Source organism: Schistocerca piceifrons, chromosome X, assembly GCF_021461385.2.
Source record: "Schistocerca piceifrons isolate TAMUIC-IGC-003096 chromosome X, iqSchPice1.1, whole genome shotgun sequence".
In the NCBI taxonomy this organism is placed as follows: domain Eukaryota; kingdom Metazoa; phylum Arthropoda; class Insecta; order Orthoptera; family Acrididae; genus Schistocerca; species Schistocerca piceifrons.
Genome location: NC_060149.1, coordinates 370,186,406 through 370,210,503, shown reverse-complemented (window position 1 = coordinate 370,210,503; position 24,098 = coordinate 370,186,406). Strand labels below are relative to the sequence as shown.

At 38.3% G+C, this 24,098-nt stretch overlaps 1 protein-coding gene across 1 annotated transcript in view; it reads right to left on the bottom strand.

Annotated features, from left to right (window-relative positions):
- Positions 1-394: 394 nt before the first annotated feature.
- The window catches only part of LOC124721465 (ATP-binding cassette sub-family D member), a 101,826-nt gene continuing 78,122 nt past the window's right edge, over positions 395-24,098 (bottom strand). The window contains exons 8-11 of the mRNA XM_047246455.1: positions 17,045-17,275; positions 12,143-12,268; positions 1,382-1,532; positions 395-711 (exon numbers count right to left, since the gene is read on the bottom strand). Of these exons, the coding sequence (XP_047102411.1) occupies positions 673-711; positions 1,382-1,532; positions 12,143-12,268; positions 17,045-17,275 (547 nt within the window). The 3' untranslated portion in view covers positions 395-672. The remainder of the gene's footprint in view (positions 712-1,381; positions 1,533-12,142; positions 12,269-17,044; positions 17,276-24,098) is intronic.

The window sequence follows — 24,098 nt, the reverse complement described above, 5'->3', positions numbered from 1 at the left end:
ATTGGACTTGTGGTGTAGTGTGGATGATCATGAATCACTAGTCTCAATGAAAGCCTATCACATTTTTTTCTGGGGTCTGTGTAGTTGCAAAAAAGTGTGGGGGAGAGGGAAGTGGTGTTTACCACACGTCATACTGGTGATTAGCATCTCCTGCAGATTGTGGTTCCTACATCTTACTGTATGCTAAGGTAATGCCTGCTTTGGATAATGCCTCATCAGGCAACTTGTTTCCTCTTTACTGAATGCTCTTCATTAACAAACATATATTTTCATTTAGGCCTCAGTCTGTAATATAAACTGTAATTATGCTATACTTCTGAACATTTGTGAGGTCTCTTTGATTTACATTTGCAGTAGTTAATCCTAAAGAAGAATGGTGTACTTATAGTAAGAATACTCTGTAACAAATTTTTTTTTTTATTTTTTGCGTAACAGTACAAAAACCTGAACAAATATATAAACAAGGAACTCTTGCATGTATTAATACAGTTTCTTTATCACATTTCAAACTCAAAGAAGATGTGTACCCACTCATCCCATTGACACGCAAACTTTTCAACATGGGTGATCCAAAATTTGGCACGTTCATTAATTGTATTCCTTAAGACATTCTAAAATTTAACAGAAGTCTCATATATCACATGTCTGCTTCTATCAGCTTCTGAAGCTGATTTATGACTCCATACTCTCTCCAAGCACTTCACATAGTTCCTGGGAAGTAAAAAAAAGTAAGGTAAACAAAACCATAAAAAACAAACTGGTGCGAATATCATAAAGGAATAATTATATTTTTTGTCATGGTTCTCAAAAAATGATGTAAAAAGTAGGGTAAATTGTTACTTTATGGTTTTCATATCAATACACTGAACACATTTTGCAAGAGACAAACTAGAAGTCATAATAGCCAGCTCAGTTATGACTGTTTCACACTGCCAGAAGTGAAATATGAGACAGAAAAATCTTTAGAACTGAGAACAAACCCCAAATTGTTAGATATGTAATCAGATACTCAACCACAAAGTCACAATCAAAAAATAAAATTTGACCACACCATGAGACACGCCTAACAGAGTACCCAACTATTCTGAGCAATTGGAATGCTCCAGGTAGTCCAGTTGTTTTCATTACACTGCCATGTTTTATATTGCTGCAGGTTTATGATTAATACTGGTGACTGATGGCAGCATGAATTCAAATATGACCTCAGTAGTTATCATTCTTTCTTATAACCATTTCTAGTAAACCAACTTTTGTAATACTCAATATTTGCAGACATTTTATCACTAAACACAAATAAAGAAAACCCAAACTTTCAAGCAACTGAATGCATTTCAATTTATCAACATAATTTTCATATTAGAATACTGTTTATGAGACTAACCTTTAACCTCCTTTGAGCATCAGGTACACCAGCAAGTTGAGCTTCAAGCTTTTGTTTCTCTTCCTTAAGAGTAAGCCGTACATTGGAATCTAATGATTCTAATTTCCATCCACCTTCTCCATCAAACTGCAGCAAATGCGTGTGGAACTTCCTGAAATGAAAATGCAAAAAATATTTAAAAAAGGAATGATGTGGTTGCTGCAGACAGATAATTTTATTGCATAATGTAGCAACAAGGATACTACTGACAAAGAGAGCTAGCAAAATGAAATGTGAAGTAAATTTAGTGAACTGTGCAGTGATGCCATAAGTGATTCAATAGGAAAAAGCTCTGAGAAGACAGGTGTAAAATGGGCCACATGTTGGCTGTTTCTGCCATCCTTACTTTGGTCACAGTGTGTAGGAAGAAACTGATGCATAAATGGATGGCAGAAGCAATTCTGTAAAATAAAAAATAATACTAATAATAATAATAATAATAATAAAAAAAACCTGAATGCAGCAAGTTTTGATGTGTCTATGTAACTTCAACATTTTTAAGTAAATAAATGTCTCAACTGTGTCATTGCTGGCACCAATGATGGCAAAGTTACTAGGTCTTATTACATTTAAAGATCTGATGACTGCAAATTGAGGTAACATTTTTGTAACATTATTTATCATTTTACTGTGTGGTGGCCTGGCCCAAGAAACCATTATCCCATCTGACCACTGCTCCCTCACAGCAGAGACCAAAAGTTTATTTACTGATTGCACTCAAGTTTACATCTTGTTGAACAAGTTGGTGGTTAACTGAGTAGTCACTAAAACGATAGAAAAGCCAACTTCTTAGAGAACAATTTGCAACAATTACGGAAAAACTGTATTGAGGTGTCACTATATTCATGCACAAGGCAAAGCATTGCTTAATTCCCTTATGGAAGTAGGAGGAACAGTTTTGTAGCACCACCACTATTTTTTGGGCATTACTGTAAAAACTAGCAGACCAGCCACAGCAACTGAAGGCAGCTGGTGAGTGCAAAAGTGTCAGCATGCTGGTTGCAGCAATGAGTCTGTTTATAACACCACCAGGCTTCATATTTGTTGTCCTGAGCATGACTGGAAAAAACACGTTGGCAAAACAAGTGGACTATGAACCATTGTAAATAACCATTAATTTTAGTGGAGGGGAGGGCAGGCCATCAGTGCCTATGGGAATGAGAGGGCCACACCAGATGACTGGGCAATATGAGACAACACACAGCTGCTACAAATTCAGACCACCTCCAACACACCTTCTGCTAGTGCCAAGTCTTCCTTCTTGGGCCTGGTACTTCTCCACTGGTGGGTTGCCTCCTGGCCCACTCCAGCACCAGCCAGACTCCTGCCCTGGAGGGCAGTAGAATCAGACCAGGACAGCATAGCCATATACCGTTCCATGTTGCCTAGGCACCACTCACTATCACTCACAGGGGCAAGATCCACCACGGGTGGCTGGCTTTCCCTGCCAGCAACCCGACAATGTTCAGCACCACTGGCTCCATCCGCAAGTGGCAGTGCCCCTAAGTGGGGTGCATGCTGCTGTGGAAGTTTCTGCAGCTGTGGGCTTGCTGCCACCACACACCATCCTTTCTATGTGCTGTGAAGGGGCATGGCCATTGCCTCCACCAAGATGCTAGGAGCATGGTCACATGAGTGTTATTGAAATGTTTTGATGTTGTTTTACTGAGCTACCAGTAGTCTGCTCCCTCACCCTGGCATACCGCCATGATCCTACTCTGTACAGAAGTGGTCCTGCACACCTGGACCGCTTCAGTTAATGCCTTCAGTGGGCCTTTCATCACACACCAACCTCAATCGGTGACAGAAGAGGGATAGACAGTGTCTACAACCACCATCTGTGGATAAAAAAGAAGACTCAACTGTGGCAGGATTACAGTTTCATCAACACATGGGAGTGAGTGAAGCTGTTTTGTTTGTTTGTTTACCATGAGAACCATGGTGATTCAATGGTTCATGTGCCAAGTGTGTAATCATATAGGTAAGCCCAATGTTCTGTGGGTGTGTAAATAAGCGTATTAATTTTACAATAAGTGGCATCATGAGCAAGGGGCATGGCTCATTGTCTAGGAGTATGTAAGGTGTTAACTATTCTTCCCATCCTGAATTGTTACACATGTTTAAGGTGCAGTATGAAGTATTATGATTTTGTTACAATTAAGTATCCTCCTCATGATTTGATTTTGTTTTGCTGTGCTGTATTTATTACATAGAGTTTTCATGGTGGCAGAGTCTGAGAAGTGTGGAAATGTGTGTTGATAAAGCATGTAAAATATGAGGAGTGTTGGAGTAGTAATATGCTTATGTGATTTTGTCATTTGTGTTTCTGTGATTGATAAAGAATGCCATGGTCAGTACCACTGGGAATGGGGCTACCACGGAGGTGGTGTTAAAAATTGTGCAGCCGAAATAGATAAGGTGAAAATGTAGCATGCAAAGTTGTCTAAGAGATTGGAAACACTTCGGGCTAGAGAGAGGAAATAGCATTTAGCAGTTCTCTGGAGTATGTAGAGGGGTGCAGAGAAGACGCAGTGACTGGTGGGTTTGAACGGGCCTCAGGATGTGAGGAATAGGGAAGATTTTGGAGAGGATGGAGAGAAGGGAAAGAGAAAGTTAAAAGGTGAGGAACAGGCTTGTATCTAGTTTACCTGTTCCTGCAAGATGTCCAATTATCGTTGATGTAGTCAAGCCTGTCAACCCTCTCAACAGCAGGATGAAACTTTATGATTGGCAGAACAATCTTTTGAGTGGGAAAATTAAGATAATTAATGAAGAGAGTACTAGTGCTGAGCAAATCACTGAGAGCTTATGCAAGATGTGGAAGACTAATGTTGAGGAGTAGTGTAGAAGTATCAGCTCCGATATCAAGTGGAACTGTGGAGTGAGTGTGGCCCATACCAATCCAAATAAGAGTGTGGATAGCAAGATGGGCGATTTAAGTGCAGTAGTATCCACCCCACTAGGTAATAATGGGCACTGGTTAGATGCTATGGAGCCTGGGCGAATTGAACAGAGAAATACCTGTGGCACTGATTTCTGTTTCATGCGGAGTGGAGCTGCATGCAATGATGTTACTGTAGATATTACATGGATTGCACAAGAAGCTGCTGACGTTACTAGCTGTGTTGCAGATGTGGAAAAACAGTGCTTACACATATTGTTAAAAACCATTCAAAAGCCAAGACTGCATAAAGTATTTTTCCTTTATTCAAGACAACCAGTTTCAACAGGCTTAGCTGTCATCTTCAGGCCTTAAACATTTTTTATAGTAAAACAGGTTCATTTTGCAAAGAACCTCATGTACAAGATGTCAAGTGGATAAAACTCAGTACATTATAAACATTTGTCATCACTAAAATATTTAAAAATACACAGCACCTTGTCAAAAAGCCATGTCCATATACATATTGCTAACAGATGCTTGTTACATGATACAAATATGATATTGTGTACTGTATTTGTATCCTGTAACCAGCATCTGTGAGCAATATGTATATGGACATGGCTTTTTTAACATGGTGCTGTGTATTTTTAAATATTTTAGTGATGACACGTGTTTACAATGTGCTAATGTGCTGAGTGTTATCACTTGACACCTTGTGCATGAGGTTCAGTGTAAAATAAACATATTTTATTACAAAAAATGTTTGAGATCTGAAGATGACAGCGAAGACTGTTGAAACCAGCTGTCTTAAATAAAGAAATATTTTATGCAGTCTCGGCTTTTGAATTGTTATTAACAATTAGAACAGATCAACCTTCAATACCCTCATAATGAGAAAATTCAAACAGACACGTACATTCCCTCAAAAGTAGGGTAAGTGTAGGAAAAGGAAGAGGAGATTTGTAAAGTGAGTAATCGAACCAACAAGGCAGATTGTTGAGGAGAGTACATCAGAGGTTCAGAATGTAACAGGAATAGCTGACGTGCACTGCAAGCTGTTGACAACCAACATGCATTCTGAGAAGTGTATTGTAGGTGAAGGGCACAAGGCATGCCTCAGAGTAAACTTTCTGCCTGGATATCATGCCATAATTTAATCTTTGGTGACACAGGGGGAATCTTAGAGAGACTAAAGTCCAGCTATGGGAAACTGTCACAAGGTTGACCACCTTAAGGGGCAAGCTGGTTAAACTGCTAACAAAATCACCAAGGCTTAATTCATATGATATCGTGCCACAAGGCACCAGGAAGTTGATTTGGGTGAGCAGGGGTACCAGAAAGCCAAGCATTTCAGGAAGAATTCAGTCTGCGATTAGCACTACAGTGAGAGAGCTAAATGACCCTACCTGCTGAATGTAGTGTGAATGGTAGTATTATATGTGATTCATGTACAAGGATAGGTTTGGGAATATGTTTTCTAGTAAAACATAAATGGAATTTGTCACAATGACACAGTCTTGGGTGATGTTCCTAAACAATGAGTTGAAAAACCACCAGCTAGAAAAGAAGATTCAGAGTATAAGAGTTTAATGGAACCAGACCATGTACTGTTAAAGGAGATTTGTCCAGGATAATTTAGGGAGAGAGAAAGAGATCTGCTGTATCATTCTTAGTTTGTAAGTTGAAAATGGAGAAGTTAACTGTTGTATGTGTGGACATTACAATGCAAGTAATGTCAAAAAATGTACTTTGTAGTATTTAAGAAATCATAAGGACCTTCGAAGCAGATGATGTGAAGCAGTATATGGAGAACTGTCAAGAGATACTAGTTGTATATCCTTGTGAGAACTGATGAACTGTTAATTAGTATAAAAATGACATTTCTCTTGTAATTACAAGTAAGGATCTAATGAACTAAACATAGCAGGGCAAATCGTAGCCTCTGAATCTTGTGGAATTCATGCTGTGTAGCACTTAAGAAGAAAAAATTATAAATATTGTACATTGTGTCCATGTATACCGACTTCTGTTGCAGACAGGTTAGGCGTAGAGACTTGGGGGTATTCCAGAGACGGTAGGCAACGTAGCACCACCACTATTTTTTGCTCATTACTGCAGAAACAAGCAGTTGAAGGCCACAAGTGAGCACTAAAATGTCAGCCTGACAGATGCAGGTGGACTAGACAAGGCACCACAATAATGCAATGCAGCGGTCAAATGGAGCTCTTGCAGGATGAGCGAAGCTGTCCCCACACCACCAGGCCTCGGGTTTGTTGTTCTGAGCATGACTCAAAACAGTGCATTGCGACAAGTGAGTCACAAACCAGGATAAATACCCATTAATTTTACATTAATTTTAGCTGAGGGGAGAGTAGTCCAGCAGTGTCTGTGGGGAAGACAGGACCATGCCAGGTGACTGGGCAATATGGGACAGTACACCCCTGCTACAAGTTTGGACCTTCAGCACTACCCCTTCTGCTGGTGTCAAATCTTTTTCTTGGACTTGATTCTCCTCCATTGGCAGGTTGACTCCTGCCTTGGAGGGCAGCAAACCAAGACCAGGGCAGTACAGCCATTCACCCTTCCATGCTGGTGGAGGCGACTAGGCACCACATGTGCCACTTGCAGGGGTGGGATCCACTACTAGGTGGATGCGCTGGCTTCCCCTGCACACAACCTAGCAGACTTCAGTGCTGCTGGCTCCACCAGCAAGTGGCAGTGTCCCACTAACTGTGATGCACATCACTGTGTGAGCTTCTGGAGACAACATTCCTGGGTGCCAACGTCATGGCTCAGTAGCTGTCAGCTCGCTACGTGGCGTGACGGGGCATGGTTGCTGCCTCCACTAAGACACTATGAGCCCATGAGTGTTAATAAAATGTTTTGACTTTTGATGCTGATTATCTAAGCTACCAGTGCCCTGCTCCCTCGCCCCGGCACACCGCCACAACCCTACCCCGCACAGAAGTTGTCATACACCTCTGGATTGCTTCAGCTTTAAGGTGTTGATTGTAAAATCAGTGCATGACAAATTAATTTAGTTGTACACAGTTTTGAAGGTTTCTCTCATCATTTATCACCAACAAAGATATACATGCCACTAACCCTCAGTGTCACAAAATTTAATGTATATCATTAACATAGATATGCATGCCACTGACACTCAGTGTCACAAAATTTAATGTAACTACAGAAATGTTCATAAATCTATCTTTAAAAAATCTGACATGACAACATAGTGGACATCTGTCAGCTAGAGAATGGTCTTTGAAATGTTAGTACAGCAGTTTGTCTGATTGTAGTATAGGTACAGCATGGGCACCAGTTGTCAATTAAAATGAAACTGTGTGGTAATATTTTAAACATTATATTTGAAGCCAATGATTCCATCTTGGTACCCTAACTTTTACGGAAATCAGTCTGGCACAAACAGCTTTAACAATGAAAGATGAGTTGTCTTGAAGAAGCTAAAATAAGAATAAATATGGATAATTGGGTTGATGGTGGGTGAGTTGGTTGGTTGTTGCAATCAGATTTATTCATCAGTTGCATGAAACAGTGCAAAGAAGTAGTCAACTCTAAAGATGTCCCATCATATTTTTGGGGGGAAGAGCATAAGACTGCTGATAAGGCACACAATCAGAAATTTACCAGTAAGAACAATTTGAATTTTGATGTCTCACACAACAGCAAGGAAAAAAACTTTGTGAGTACTTGCAACGTAGGGTGACAGTGGCTCAGAAGACCAAAAGCACTGGTGAGATACAAAAAGTTCTGTAAAAATAGAAAGACTGAACCAAAGTGAAAGCTGTTATTTGATTAATTTTATTTGCATAATTTCCATGAGAAAGGTACATGGGGGCTGAATAATATTAAAAGATTATGCCATGAACAATGTTTCTCTAAGTTTACTAGGCAGATTGTCACAAGGTGTAATATTTTTTCAAGTTTGTCCAAGTGATGATTTCCCAACATTTCTGTTACACTTTCTTGCAGACAAACAAGCTTTTGACCATATGCATTGCTATGTCTCTATACATCTGATGTCTCCTGTAAGTTCCACATGATATAGATTTCGTACACTTAAGCAGTATTCCAGTAGGGGTTGTACAAGTGGTTTGTATACAAACTCTTTTTGTAGACCAATTGCAATTTTCCAGTATCCTACCAATGAATCATATCCTGCACTTGCTTTGCTTACAACTCATCTTTCCACTTCTATATCTCTACATATTGTTACTCCAAAATATGTGTACAACATGACATTGACTCATTCATTAATTTAATAATGAAAACAATCAATTATTGACAAAATTATTTAATTTGATAGATAAAAAATCTACTCAACAAGTGGCAGCAGAACACAAACATAAAATACAGTCGTAATTGGCAAGCTTTCGAAGCCAGTGGCTCCTTCAGGCAGAAGGGTTGAAGGGGAAGGAAGAGGGGTGAAGGAAAAGGATTGGAGAGGTCTTCCCCTTCAACCCTTCTGCTTGAAGGAGCCACTGGCTCCGAAAGCTTGCCAATTACAACCGTCTTTTATGTGTGTGTTCCGCCGCTGCTTGGTGAATAGATTTTTTAACTATCTAATTAAATCATTCATTAATTTGGTAGTCATAGGATATGTTTCATGAAATGTTCCTGCCCTGGGCTTATATTTTGTTGAGATCTGACTGGGTATTATTGCAATGTTTACTGAATACAATTTGCTTATAGATAATTGCATTATCTGTGAGAACCTCAAGACTGTCCATGAACAGCATTGATTCTATTACACTCCCCTGGGCCATTCCAAATATTACTTGTCTTTACACAGCTCTCTATCCAGGATAATGTGCTGCACGAGACCTGACACAAATTTTTCTATCCAGTTCGAATCTGAATCAATAATGAATATGAATTATTTTCTTTAGAATGTCTTGATGTGATATTGAATCAAAGCTTCATTTAATATTTTTTTCTCTGCTTCCATACTGGACATTTTCTCTGTAGTTAGTGAATTTACTTAACACATTCATATATGATTATGGTAAGTGTTTATTTCAGTAATAAGATACTGATCCCTTTCAAAACAGGCAAATGACTCCAAATTCAATGTAAACACACACACACACACACACACACACACACACACACACACACACACACACACACACACAACAGACTTGTAAAATTCTTGCATCCCCCACCCCAATTGGCGATGCAAGTTACAATGAAGTCTTTAGTGATGGCGGCATCACTGAAGTGATACCTGATATGAGGCCTATTCAAAAAAATTCCGCAATTTTGTCCACATATTTTTTTCTATGCTTACTTTTAGTTATTGTGCATGGTTTCCTTCAAAATACTCTCCTCCATAATTGGTACACCACTCCGAACACCGTTTCCACTTCTGGAACCACTCTAGGTAAGCCTCTTGCTGGATTGCGTGAAGCACTGTCCGCGAATTTTCTTTTGTCTCATCTTTCATTGCAAATCTTCATTTTTTCAATGGGGTATTCAACTTTGAAAATAAAAAACAGTCTGCAGGGGCCAGGTCTGGAGAGTATGGCGGATGAGGCAGCACAATGATTCCAGTTTTTGTGCAGTAGTCATGCACCATCAGGGACGAATGTGCGGGTGTGTTATCATGATGTAAGAGCCATGAAAACTTTTTTTTTTTGTCTTGGAAAACCTTTCCCCACCCATTGTGAAGACTGAACCTTGGTCTCAACATCATAACTGTAGACCCACATCTCATCACCAGTTATGATTCTCTTAAGGAACATTTTGTTCTCACTTGTGCGATCCAAAAGCTCTTCACAGACTGTGAGGTGAAAGTCTTTCTGAACTTGACTCATGATCCATGGGACAGACTTGTGGCAACACGATGCATTCCAAGATCTTGTGTTAGGAATTCATCCAACTGAAATGTTACATTCTTCTGCAATCTCTTGGATGGTCAGTCTTCGATTGGCATGCACAATTTCATTGATTTTCCTGACATGAGTGTTGTCGGTAGATGTTTAAGGGTGTCCTGAACAAGGGTCATCTTTTAACTTCTGTCCGTCCATTTTTAAACTGTGTGCACCATTCATAACACCAAGGACAGCTTAAGCACTCATCACAATAGGCTTCCTGCATCATTGGTGTGCCACTGTAAACATTTTCTTAAGTTTCACACAAAATTTAATGCAGAAGCATTGCTCCTCTAACTCTGCCATCTCAAAATTTGCTAACTGTGCGACACAATGTTCTACTCAATACATCATTGATCAATAACTAACAGTTATACAACAATGAAACTTCTGACAGTTACACATTAAACACCAGTGGGTGCAGGGATGTCAACCATATTTTTCTCCAACACACCATTGGCACAAAATTATGAATGTTCTGGAATTTTTTGAACAGACTTCGTAGAGTGACTTAGGCTTGAACATGCAGTAAAAATAGCCATGAGACTTATCTGTTCAGTCCAGCCTAGTTTTTTTTTACACTTTCTGTCCATGCTTGTCACTTTGCACAGATCTTTCCAAGTTTATTCAACTAAAAAAAAACATATTTTATATAAATTTTAATAGTGTCATATCAACTCTTTTTTTTCCGATGAGCCTGTCAAACAGAACTGATGACAACATTGAAGCAGCTCTTGCAGTCTGACCAAAATAAGACAACTTGTCTTTGAGCAACATCAATGTGGACCAGAAAAGTCACAGAGTATTTTCAAGATAGTAGAGTTCTACACCACAGTTGTATTACAAAGAAATTTGTGTTTTGATTTTAAACCATTTTTGAGGGTCAAGGAAACACAACTGCATTAAATAATCAGGGAAACTATTATATATGGAAGAACCATACTACTCATTCAGATTTTAGGGAAAACCCTGTCACTGTTACTCACCATATAACGGAGATGTTGAGGCAGAGATAGGCACAACAAAATGATGGTCAAACAAATAAGCTTTTGGTCAGAAAGCCTTCATCTGAATGACACACACACACACACACACACACACACACACACACACACACACACACACACACACACACACACACACACACACACAACCACAGCTTGGACACCAAGGCCAGACCTGGATATGGGAGCATCAACCACCTCAGATATGCAAACAACACAAATCTGGCGTTGGCAGCCAGAGACTGTGGTCATACATGTGTGAGTTGTGTTGGCGTGTGTGTGTGTGTGTGTGTGTGTGTGTGTGTGTGTGTGTGTGTGTGTGTGTGTGTTTTGTCTAATTTGGATGAAGGCCTTCTGGACCGAAAGCTTATTTGTTTGACCATCTTTTTGTTGTACCTATCTGTGACTCAACATCTCCGCTATATGGTGAGTAGCAATCTATCCTTTTCATAATATTGTCATTATTCCATCCTGGATTTTCCATTGTTTGATTTTTTTCTTACTTTTTATTTAGAGGTTGTTCAGTCACTGTTTCAGATGGTATTTACTATTGATGCATAAGACTTGTGTGTAAATTTGAGGTGGTTGATGTTCCCATATTCAGTCTTCACCAAACTTTTGGGTCATCAAGAGACACCATTACATAACTGGCTTTTTTCATATTTCCATTATTATGGTTTCTAAATTTAATATTTAATAAGAAAAAATGGTAATTTACAACAAATGAAAATGTTTGAATATGTACTCAATTGTTTACTACATAGTGACAGCTCACACGGAGTTGCTTAAGTGCTGTGCTGTAACTACAATGATAGCTACAAGCTGGAAATAGTGCTTTGTTAGCTGCTTGTATTAGACAGGTAATGTATGTAACATGACTGTTTTAAAAAAGAAAAAGTACACTACTTCTGTGTTTACAAGTATGTCCAGAACTTACCACAAAGATGGCCTGTGCGTAATAGTCAGCAATGTAATTCCTGCATCTTTTACAGCTTGATATATATCACTTTCAACATCAATACTCACAGCACTTGTGCATTCATCTAATAGGGCAAATTTAGGTCTGAAAGAAAGGACAACGTAAAACACAATTATTGGATACTGTAAACTGAAAGTGAAAAATAAAAAATTTCACTTACGATAAGAATATTAAAAAAAATGCATTTTTAAGCAGATAAGAAACAGTATATACTGATGAGCCAGAAAATTAAGATCACCTGCTTAAGAGCATGTGTGTGTATGTTTGTAACACAATACAGCAGTGACTCTGCATGGTGTGGATTTGGCAAGTCACTAGTGGATTTCCAGAGGTATGTGGTACCAGATTCTACACAAAGGTCACAAATTATGGACTGGTGGTTGTTAGGTGCAGACCTGGTGCCTGATAGTGTTCCAGCAGTGTTATATTGTGTTCAGATCAGGAAAATTTCGTCGTCATGATGTCAATGTGAGTCTGCTATCTGGTTCCTCAAATCATTAGAGCATGATTCTGGCCTTATGACATTGACAATAATCTTACTGGAAGATATCATCACTGATGGAGGAGACATCAAATATGAAGGGATGCACATGGTCCATAATAATGTTCATGTAATCCAGAGCTTGAGATTTTGCAAAGTGAGATAACTCCACTTGCTACAATTCAATACCTTAAATAAATAAACAGTTTTCCCACCTCTATTTCTCATTATACACATAATGCATATACCATGTGTACACTAAATTGTCAAAGTCTTATATGTGGAGTATTTTAGTAAATTTTATTATTCACAATATAATTTACAGCCAGCTCACATCACGAATATATTTTGTTCATATGGAAATATTCTATTTAAAAAAAATATTCATAATTTACAGTACATGCAAACCACGGGCACATCAGAATTCAATACGGCTAAATATTGTTTGTTTTTATATTAACACAACTTATTTAAAAGCCCTCACTCTCCTACTTGCTTCAAACATTTCACTTATTTCAAAAGTAACTTACATTCAAAATTTTGTTTTCCAGAATGTTCCACTCTAAAAAGATATTCTTTCTCAAATTCACTGCCTTAGTTTTGCAGCTCTGGTATTTCTGTTTCCAAAAATTGAAACTGTTAATTAAATAACACATTAGTTTTTTAATTACTCAAATTAGAAAATTTCACCTCCTCAAAAATTTTTGGTGAACATCAGGAAACCCCATGCACATAAAAACTTCCCTTACATAAAATAGTACCTATTAGTTTGCCATTTCCTAATTGTACAGCTTTTGGCGAAACAAATTTACATCACTGCCTACTTTTTCTTTGTATCTTTTTTCTGTCTTTTATGGTTATACATGAAAGTAACAGCATTCCATTTTACCAATTCATAATTTCTGCAATACATGTGCATATAGACATCTCGCACAAGCTATAGTCAGTGTGGGAAGCATTCAAACAGTTCAGGCACTATGTTATTCATTTTATTGAGTCTGCTGTTAGTATTCAGCATGTACAGTTCCAAGTTGTGGTTGGAAAATTAAAGCGTATAATTACTATTAGTAAGTTTACACCTGGTAGTCAACAAGTGAACAATCTTTATTCAGTATCTAGTTTTCATCACTGCCACTTGTGAACTTTTCAAAATTTCTTTAATTGGTGTAGCTTACTGATTTGTGTTAATCAATGCACGTAAGTTATTAAAGGCTGATCAATGAAAATAAACTTGGTGCTGATAAATGTGATGAGAATGAAAAGCAAATTCTTTGGTGTTTGTACATTATTTAATAACATTTTGTCACAGTCGATAATCACAGATGGAAGATTAAAGAAGAAATTTGATGAGACAGAGGCATATGTAACAGGTCAATAAATTACAAGCTGTCATTGTGTATTAGATTATTACCATAGGTTGCAGCCCAGGTGAATGTCTCCCATAGTATAATACTGCCCCCAGTGGCCCATCTGCTGCACAGCTTATGTTTGAAGCAGCTGTTCACCGAGAAGATGGCATATCCAGACATGACTACTATACATGTGATGTAACTAGAAACGTGATTCATCCAATCAGGTAACACATTTCCACTGAGCCCTGAGCCATAGCCCATTCCTATTGATCCCATCCCATATATCTTAACTGACAATGTTGTTGGTTCAACATGGGAACACACAGGAATTGTCTACTCCAGAGCATTGAATGGTGTGCTATGAAACACTTGCGCCAGCACCGGAACTGTACTCTGTCATTAAATCTAATGTGCAAGTGCATAAAGGTTTGGCTGATAGGATGTACGTCAGGAGCAGATGGCCATCCTGCGTATAGGAAATAGTTGCAAGGTACGAAATTAGAAAAGTCACAGTTTACGATTAAAACTGAATCATGGTATGGTTTATTGTTTGTCCTTAAGGGATACAGAAATGAAGTCTGAAGTCTTTCATAGAAGCTGGGGGCCTCATGGTCAGAGAGGAACAGAAGGAAATCTGAATGTTCCGAGAGCTGGCTGACAAGAGAGTGACCAAACTTCACTCGTCCATGCTCCTCAGCTTGCCACAGGGGCCCAAGTGATTGAGCCCATTCCCACAATTGGTTTCATCCTGCACAATTCCTTGTCTGACAGCATCAGTGATGCTCAGCCACGGTGTCACCTCGACAGCACAAGTTCATATATCGTGTGAACAGAGTGTGAAGTGGCTGGGATTCGGCTAATATCTGGTGACAGTGAACACAGGCCCTGCTGCAGATTATGAAAAACTTCATGAGCTACTCACGGACAAAGTGCAAGGAAATAAATCAGTTTGGTGTGTATTATGCATGCTCACCTTGCACACTGCCACAGATTGCTGCCTGTCCTGCAACCCTCCAACCTGGATGTTTTGTGATGAGGCATGGATGACCAATATGTTATTGCCTCCTTGGGGTTTCACCATCCTTCAACCACTTTGCATAGGTGCTCAAAAAAGTAGTGCACAAACAGCTGACTAGCTGAAATGTCACTTATGTAAATGGATTTCCCCAGTCAGCAGCTCATATTGTCAATAGAATGATTCCCCATTTGTCTCTGCTCCACTTACACAGTTTCCTTAATGTGTCACATGTTCATAATGCCAACAGGCAGCATTGAGTTTCGAGGTGGTAAGTGATCATAATGTTGTGGCTCTTCAGTGTGGGACGGAACTACAGAAAAAAGAGGTGGGGGGAGAGAGGGTTGGGTTGTTTGGGGGAGGAGACCAGACAGCGAGATCATTGGACTCATCGGATTAGGGAAGGAGAGGAAAGGAAGTTGGCCATGCCCTTTCAAAGGAATCATCCTGGCATTTGCCTGGAGCAATTTAGGGAAATCACGGAAAACCTAAATCAGGATGGCTCTGGATGTGGGATTGAACCATCATCCTTCTGAATGCTAGTCCAGTGTGCTAGCCATTGCGCCACCTCACTCGGTTGGAGAGGGAGAGGGAAAGGGAGAGGGAGAGGGAGGGAGGGACAGGGGGGAAGAGAGAGAGAGAGAGAGAGAGAGAGAGAGAGAGAGAGAGAGAGAGAGAGAGACCAGGGGGGGGGGGAGGGGAGGAGGGGATATGCAAGGGGTCTATGGAGAGGTAGTGATGAAATGGTCAAGTAAGTGGGAAACTGTGGGGGGAGGGAGAGGATTATTGAACTATACAGACTGGAAGAGGTGAGGTGGTGAGTTGAAAGCTATTGAGAAAGGGAGGGTAGTGTGGCAAAGCAACCTCAAATAAATGGGCTGATCAGAAGCTGGGGAAGGGAGGGGGAAGGACAAGGAACATGCCTATGGTGAGAAAGGGCAAGTGAGTACACTGAGAGAAAAGCAGTGTTGAGTGATGGGATGGCCTCAGAAGAGATAGGAGGAGGAGTAGGAATGACAACAGTGATGAAACAGGAAGGGTGGGCTGGGAAATGAGAAGTATGGGAGTTGGGTGAGGGATCTTATTTTATTAAGCACAGAGGTTTGGTAGTCGAGCAGCAGGTGCGTTAATGGTAAGCAGTGTCAGTTACTGTTGGATTTTGTATCACATGCTGTAACAAAAATTTTTAAATACATAAAGAAATGTAAGATACATTTCTAAAATTAGAATTTTGACTGTTTTTCAGTTTGCGTGTTTTCTTTGTACATCTTCAAGCCCCACACTATAGCCTGATACTAGAATGGTTGTATTTTCATTATTAGTCATAATCATTACACTGGTTCAACATTAATTAACCTATTGCATTGCATCAAAAGAATTTGCAGAGGTAAAAGTGGTTGGTATACACTCTACAACTGGGTTCTTTAAGTCATATATTGATGAGTGCAAAATATAGTAAACATACTCATTTTTTAACCTTGGAAGAAGAAACATGTCTCTCTCTAATCTGGAATAAACAGATTTTATATAGTGGAAGTATGTCTTCCGATGCCACAGTGCAAAAAGCTGTCATCGTGCACTATGCAGAATTAGACAGAAGAAATGACAGAAGAATGGAGCATAAACATCTGACTGATGACACTATCCAGAATTATTGTTCTATCTTAAGTTTTCCTATTGTGTACAGTGCCGTTCAAAGTTTACATTGCATTACAGTTTTTCCCCATTTTATTTAGGAGTAAATTAGACACAGACCATCAAAGATCCACCGGCATATTTTTCTATAAGCAAACCACTCCATCTCACCTGTAATTTGGTTGAATTAAAGAGAGCAAGATGGGGAACTTGTTAAATTACAGAAAGTAATGTGGTGCAATTCAGCTATGAAGGAGACAGTGACAAAACTTCAACTGTGGAGTTCAGGAAATGTGCAAGGGCCAGGCACTGCATTCCCTTTATACAGTAGTCACCACTTAATCCCTATAACCAATATGAGCTCTGTCAAAACTTACTTGTGATAGAAAAGTCTTGCCATTGCCATACGTTGCTTTTCACCCCCAGAAAGAACATCTTTCCAGTCGAGTACAACATGCCAGCCACCTTCTCGTTCTACAATGTAGTCCAGATGAACAAGCTCCAAGCATTTTTGTAGATGTTTCACAGTAAACCCACGGTCTCTCATGTCCTTTTCAGTATGGGGGTAAATGACTTGGTCAGCCAATGAACCAATGGACATATATGGTCTGAAAAAAATCATGTACACAATTAAAATAATAGTACACACAAAATAATGTCAGAATAATATATCACATCAATGGAATGACACCATCACACTGATGTGATCATAATTATAAGCAATTCATATCTTGATACTTCCTGGCAGATGAAAACTGTGTGCTGGACTAGGAGTCGAATAAGGAATGGCATTTAAATTTTAATTGTCTAAACATTGTCCAATCAAAAACTTGTGTGCAGCTTAAGTACTCATTCTTATTAGCATGGATGAATACATAGTGTGTCTTTTCAGCTGAAAATGAGTAATACGTATGCCAAGGATTATTGAGTACAGAGGCTTCTACTATTAAATTCCTTCCTCTAAATACATTATGTGCAGGAAACTATGATCGGATGGTGCAGCTATCTGATAAAACTGTGTCTTACTCAGAAAAAAATGAATTACATAGTTCTTTGTAATTATGGTACACTTTTAGGAAACTGCATTTAAGCATCTGCCAGCAGTTCTTTCTCATGATTTTATAATTTTCTCAAGTGAATATTTCTTGTGATACAATTATGTTTTAATTGGACCAATAAGTACTCTTAACAGCTTTTGTTAGAATTCATGCTGCTCCACATTTTTGCACTACACATTTATCTCCTGGTATTCTGTTGAAAAATGATGCAGTGTTGTTCCAGAATTACAAGTGAACACTAATTACAATGAAAGACACTTCAGGTTAGTGGACATAATAAAATAAAATGATTCTTCAAGACAGTTTTAGCTTGAGATAACTTTTAATACAACCTAACCACTGGCCCAAGGTTCTGAAGCCAATCAATATAGTTCTGTCATCCTATGAGGAGTTGCACAGTGGGACACTGAAATACAGGTCATGGTATTATTATTCACATAATGCAACAAAATCAAAGTTGAATGAGTTTTTATTGAAATTGTAAACAAAAACAATAAAAATGGGAAATGATATAAGACTGTTTCTCAGGTATTTCCCAGAATTTACTCAAGATTAGAAATGGGTTGATTCTTATTGTTCTATGATAACATTAAGTGATACTCAGCAACATCACTAATTTCCATAACTCTGTGTTAATTCTGAAAATTTAAGTGGCCTGACCATAGTACATGAAGACTAACAGCATAGATAAATCAGCATTCTGGTAACAAGGCATTCAGAAAATGGCAAACACTCAGCTGAAAATGTGGAGCAGCATGAATTCTAACAAAAGCTGTTAAGAGTACTTATTGGTCTAATTAAAACATAATTGTATCACAAGAAATATTCACTTGAGAAAATTATAAAATCATGAGAAAGAACTGCTGGCAGTAATTATACTCAGGAGACAAAATATCAGTGCTGCTGATAGACATGTATAAAAATACACCCTATCTTAACTTTTGGAGCCTACAGTTCCCTTCTCGGGGAAGAGAGAAAGATACGTTGGGGAAGATCAAAGGAAAGGTAGGTTACTCAGTCCCAAGAGAGAGGAACCAATCTGCTTTGAGGAAAAGAGGTGATGTAGATGAAAGTGAAGGGGAGGATAACGTCATATTGAGGAGGTGGTCTAACATAGAGCAGTGGCAAGTATCATGCCAGCTTCAGTTCAGAGATAAGAATTTAGTAAGAAGTAAGAAATGGAATAATAGGAAGAGAAATGAATAGCGTAATCAAAAACTAAAGATAAGGATTGAATAGTCAGGTTGGTGGGGAGAACGAAGACAAAAATTTGTTACAAATTATTTTTTGTTTTTTGTTTAACTGTCTAGATAGCATACATAATAAGCATAAAAATTTGACGACTTGTTTCAGTTCATTAAGCAACCATCTTAAGATCTGAGAACAAGAAAAAAATAGAAAACAGAAAAAAATGAACATATAATAATAATAATAATAATAATAATAATAATAATAATAATGCCTTGCCTAGTAGTGATAGCAATTGTAAAACGAAAACTAGTTTTACAGCCATAGCCTATAACAGTCCAATTTCACATAAGATCGAATAAATATTTTCATAAGACAGATATAAGGATTGGTTTTCAGACAATGAAAATTTTAAAAACTCTTCTACATCACTGAATAGGCCCCAAATGGGATAAGTTTAATAAGCTGGGAGTATATAGGATAAATTGTAATACTATGACTGCTATTTTATTGACCAAATAGGCCATTCCCTTGATATGCACCTTAGAGAAAAAACATACACCCAAAAAAGAGACAACCTTCGGTGTGCACATTGGTAAGGAAGGACACGCAATGCAAGATATTACACAGGAAATGATGGTGCTGTTTGATGTGCCCAAACTAAGGAAATTATATTTCCTGGAGGAGTTAGAGGTTTACAGCCATAGGAAGAGAGCCCCAGATTGTGTATTGAACAGGCAGAGAGAGTTTAATCAGTAGACCACGGATTTTTAGGTCATAAAAAAGTGTGTTTTAGGCACCTAAAATAGGCTCCTTCAGTAGTTCATTTAGGCTGTATAAAACCTAAAATAGGCTCTAATAAAAATGATGCAGAGAAAATAAAAATAAATTAAAATACACAGTGTTGACAGTATGAACATCTTATTAGTCATTGAAACAAGGAGAATGAATATTTACACAGTTACAAAGCACAGCAATCTACAACATTAATGTTCAACATAGCTCCAAATATTTTTGAGTTCCTGCAAGATAAAGATCTCCGTAAAAAAGATGTGGCAATGGTTTAATTAATACATTCATAGTTTCACATATTCTGACCATAGTTGGCTTCACAATAAATAACCAAAATCTTTTCTAGGTTTTCTAGTGAAAAACTGTGGCGCTTGTCAGTCAGAATCAATTTATACGCTGAAAAAGAATGTTCTACATCAACAGATGTGACAGGGGCGTACTTCATTTTCGGCAGATGTTGGACAGGAATGCTGCAGTCAGGAGTGCTGGATTTTCCACTAAGTATGTCAGCAGCTGCACACAACTCCTTCAGGCCAGTGTTCTGCAAAACCGTTTGCATTTTTGCCCGTACTTTTTCCCCTACTTCACCTGACGCTTCATTAATTTCCATTTTGACTTCTTCAAGCAAAGAAATATTGTCGTAGATAGGTCTCCCTGAGCCTTCTAATTGTGAAATTATTCTTGCCATAAATGTGTAGTGGGCCCTAATGTAAGATAAGTCCCGTTTTAAAGAAGAATCTTTGAGTAACTCCATTGCTGCAGTTACGGATGCAGCATTCTCCGGTATATTTTCAACCACCTTCTGGACAGCTGAGAGATGCGTACTATAGTATTCTGCTGCTATCAGCCACATGCTCCAGAAGGTGACAACAGGCTCTGGCGGCAATGGGACTCTGGAAACTGTTCTTTGGATGCCTGTTTTCTTGATGGTGCCTTAATAAAAATTTTCTTCACCATAGAAATTACTTTATTTACTTTAGGAAACTGTAGCCTTACTTGCTCTGCTATGTGGTTGATCCCATGCACTACACAAGTTACGTGCAGCATCAATCGGTAGAATACTTTTAATAGTTGAAACGCTGCTATCATATATGCAGCAGCATCAGTGACGGCCAGAAGCACCTTATTCTCATCCACTCCGTTTGGGTATAGCACCTTAAGCCCATTGTTCAAAAACTGTGCTATTGTTTGTTGGTTAGTTTTTGCAACCTGTTTTGAGTACATCAAATGAGCCCTGGATGGAGCATCTGGATCTAGCTTGCCAATAATCAGGTTTGCAAAGTAACGGCCAAGACTGTCAGTAGTTTCATCCACAGAAATCCTTATACAAGATTCTCCAACATCTTCTCGGATTCTGTGCAGTGCAGAATTGTAAGCTGAATCCACATAATTCTTACATAAAGTTGACTCTGCAGGAATAGACTGATGGCAGTACTTCTCAAAAAACCTCTGAAAATAGGGTTCTCTAGTTTCCAAAAGGGGATGTTTGCTGCCACAAGTGCATGACACAAATCACTGCAGAACTTGTTTTTTCGGAGGATTCACCAGATTTATTGGTTAAAAGAGTTTGCTCCAATTTTGACTTTCATTCATCATTAGCTTTATGTGCGATTCCATCTGCATGCTGAGTTAAGTGAGATTTCTTAACACTCAAAACCTAATACGAGACAAAAGGGAAATGCAGTTTAGAATCACATATAAAGAGTATTTCGTATTACTACAGGATAGCGATAAAAAAGAATCCTAAGTGACAAGAAAATAAGAAGTCTAAGAAAAACATCAACTAACCTCCTTGATGCATGCTTGGCAGAAAATAATTTTCCCATTTGTTGTATAATGCGGAAAATCTTGCAGCCACTGCCTTATATGAGTAGACCTTGAACTAGTTATTTTCGGCATGGCGTAGTATTCTCACACAGAAACTAGAATTTATTTTGCACTTAGAACGTCAGTAACACTTAACACGTCGGTTGCTACACAATGTACTGATTTGTTTTCGTTGGGAAAAAGTGAACGATGACCTGGCCTTCTTTTTTTTTTTTTTTTTTTTTTTTCAGTGCATGGGAGCAGTAGGGGAAGTACCGTACTCGTTGCTGGACATATGGCACCTGACAGGTGGCCGCCCCTTCTGAACAAGCGAATGAAATCTACCGGTGCTTCAGATGAAAACATCTCACTACTGGCAAATTATTTTTCGAACCGGAAAATTCACGTATAATACCTTTCATGAAACAGAGTAGTTTGATAGTACTGCCTGTAGACAGCAGCGAGAAAATGCGCGAAGGGCAGTAATTTAGCTATAGAGGGCGTCTACGATTAACATTGTGATTTTTTAATCCGTGCTCAGCTTAAGGCCTATGAAACCGTTTCTTTGCGAAAATACACAGCTGACCAGAATCCTACGAACGAAATATTTTCAAATATAACATTTAGTACTTCCACGTTCGATTCTAATGTGTAACTCAAATCTTTGACCGGTTCCCATTCGCTCACCGAAGTTAAGCACTGTCGCCCTCGGCGCGTACGTGGATGGATGACTATTCAACCATACCGAGTGCTGTTGGTAGTAAGGCAAGCAAAGGAACTGTAAACAGTCTCTAACGACCTTCGCCTTCGACAAGACGTAAAGCCTTAAGTTTACTTCCTTTTTCTAATCTTTGAAAACACAAGAACTCTATGTCAGATTAACGAAATAGGAGGTACTTTTTAGGATTTTGATGCCGAAACAGGCAAAATTAGGCGTCAACGTCAAAATATCCAATTTTCGGTCCTATAGAACTAACGGTATTCAGTTTAGCTAGTCACGAAACGCATAAGTACCAACATATATGCAAATTGCAGCTTAGGCAAAAAAATAGGTTTTAACCTAAAGATCCGTGATCTATTTTTTACATATGAATAATAAAACACCTATAAAGAGTATTTGTTATTAACAGGGATAGCGATATAAAAAAATAAAAAAAGACCGAAGTGTTACGCAAATACGAAGCATGAGCGCATATCAACTAGCCACCTTGCTGCATGCTGGGCAGAAAATATTTTTTTCCATCTGTCGTATAGTGTGGAAAAACTTGGAACCACTGTCTTATATGATGAAATAGGCACTTTTTGAGATATTAAAGCCGAAATAGGCAAAAATAGGCACTAATGTCGAAATAGGCTTTTTTAGGTCCTATAGAATTAACGCTATTCAGTGTAAATAGTCATGAAATGCGTAAGTACAAATTTTTATGCAAATAGGAACTTAGGAACAAAATAGGTTTTTACCTAAAATCTGCGGTCTATTAATCAGTATTATTTCTTTAGTATTTTTGATGAACTACTTTAATTATTATTGGCAAACCTGCACAGCAGACATGCTGTGACAACTCTGACTCAAAGACCATGAGCTTCACTGTCATCTACCACCATCTAGTGCCCCTTTCATGTCCAACAGTGGCTTTTTCTGCCTTTATGTCAAAGGAGATGGCGCTCTATCGACATCAGGGTAGTCTTCTTTCCTCGCTGCTTTTTAGTTATTTAATTTTATATACTGACATGTGTAATAAATTAGTAACCATCTATTGTAATTTTCCCACAACAGGTCATATTACAAAATAGTGTGCTCCTTTTGCATTAAACATTACCCACCAATTCTTTATTGCCTAATTTGGCAATTTCAAACTTTTTCCTATATACTTTCCTATATTTCCTTTGTGTCAGTGTTCTTATTGCATATACTTTAATCTTTATTGCAGTTATTTTTGTTATTATACATACCACATGATGTAACTGTGTATACTTGCATAACACCTATTGGAAAATTTTAGGTTCATTTTCACGATTGCACACAGCACTCAATCTTGGTAAAGCTACAGATGCACTGGGTACACAAACATTCCTCAGCTCTGACAAGTTACTCATTGTAACAATCCTGTATATATGATTTATAATCAACTGAAGTTTCATTGAGCATGGTAGGATTGTCTATGTTAAGGACTCATTTGTGGTAATATGACAGAATTACTTGTAGTGAGAAAAAAAAGGCCTAGCAGGAGTTAAGGTCTTCAAAACAAACATCAAATGAATCCATATGCTTCAGTCCACAGTGCAAACAAAATTACCTTTCTCTCGAAATACAAAGTGACTCTTAGCATGTTCTCCCTTTTCTTCTCTTCTCTCTCTTTTTTTTTCCTTCTTTTTTTTCTTTTTTTTTCGTAATATGAAATTATCAATATTGACGAAGTATAATGTGAAGAAACATGACTGATTATTTTGTGATAAATTAGTCATCAATTCAAATACTGAAGAAATGAAAAAACAAACGTCTTGAGCCAAGACAGAACAGAGGCAAACAAGTAAGTACCCATATGATGGAAAAATCCAGGATAGAATTACAACTAAGTCCTTCATT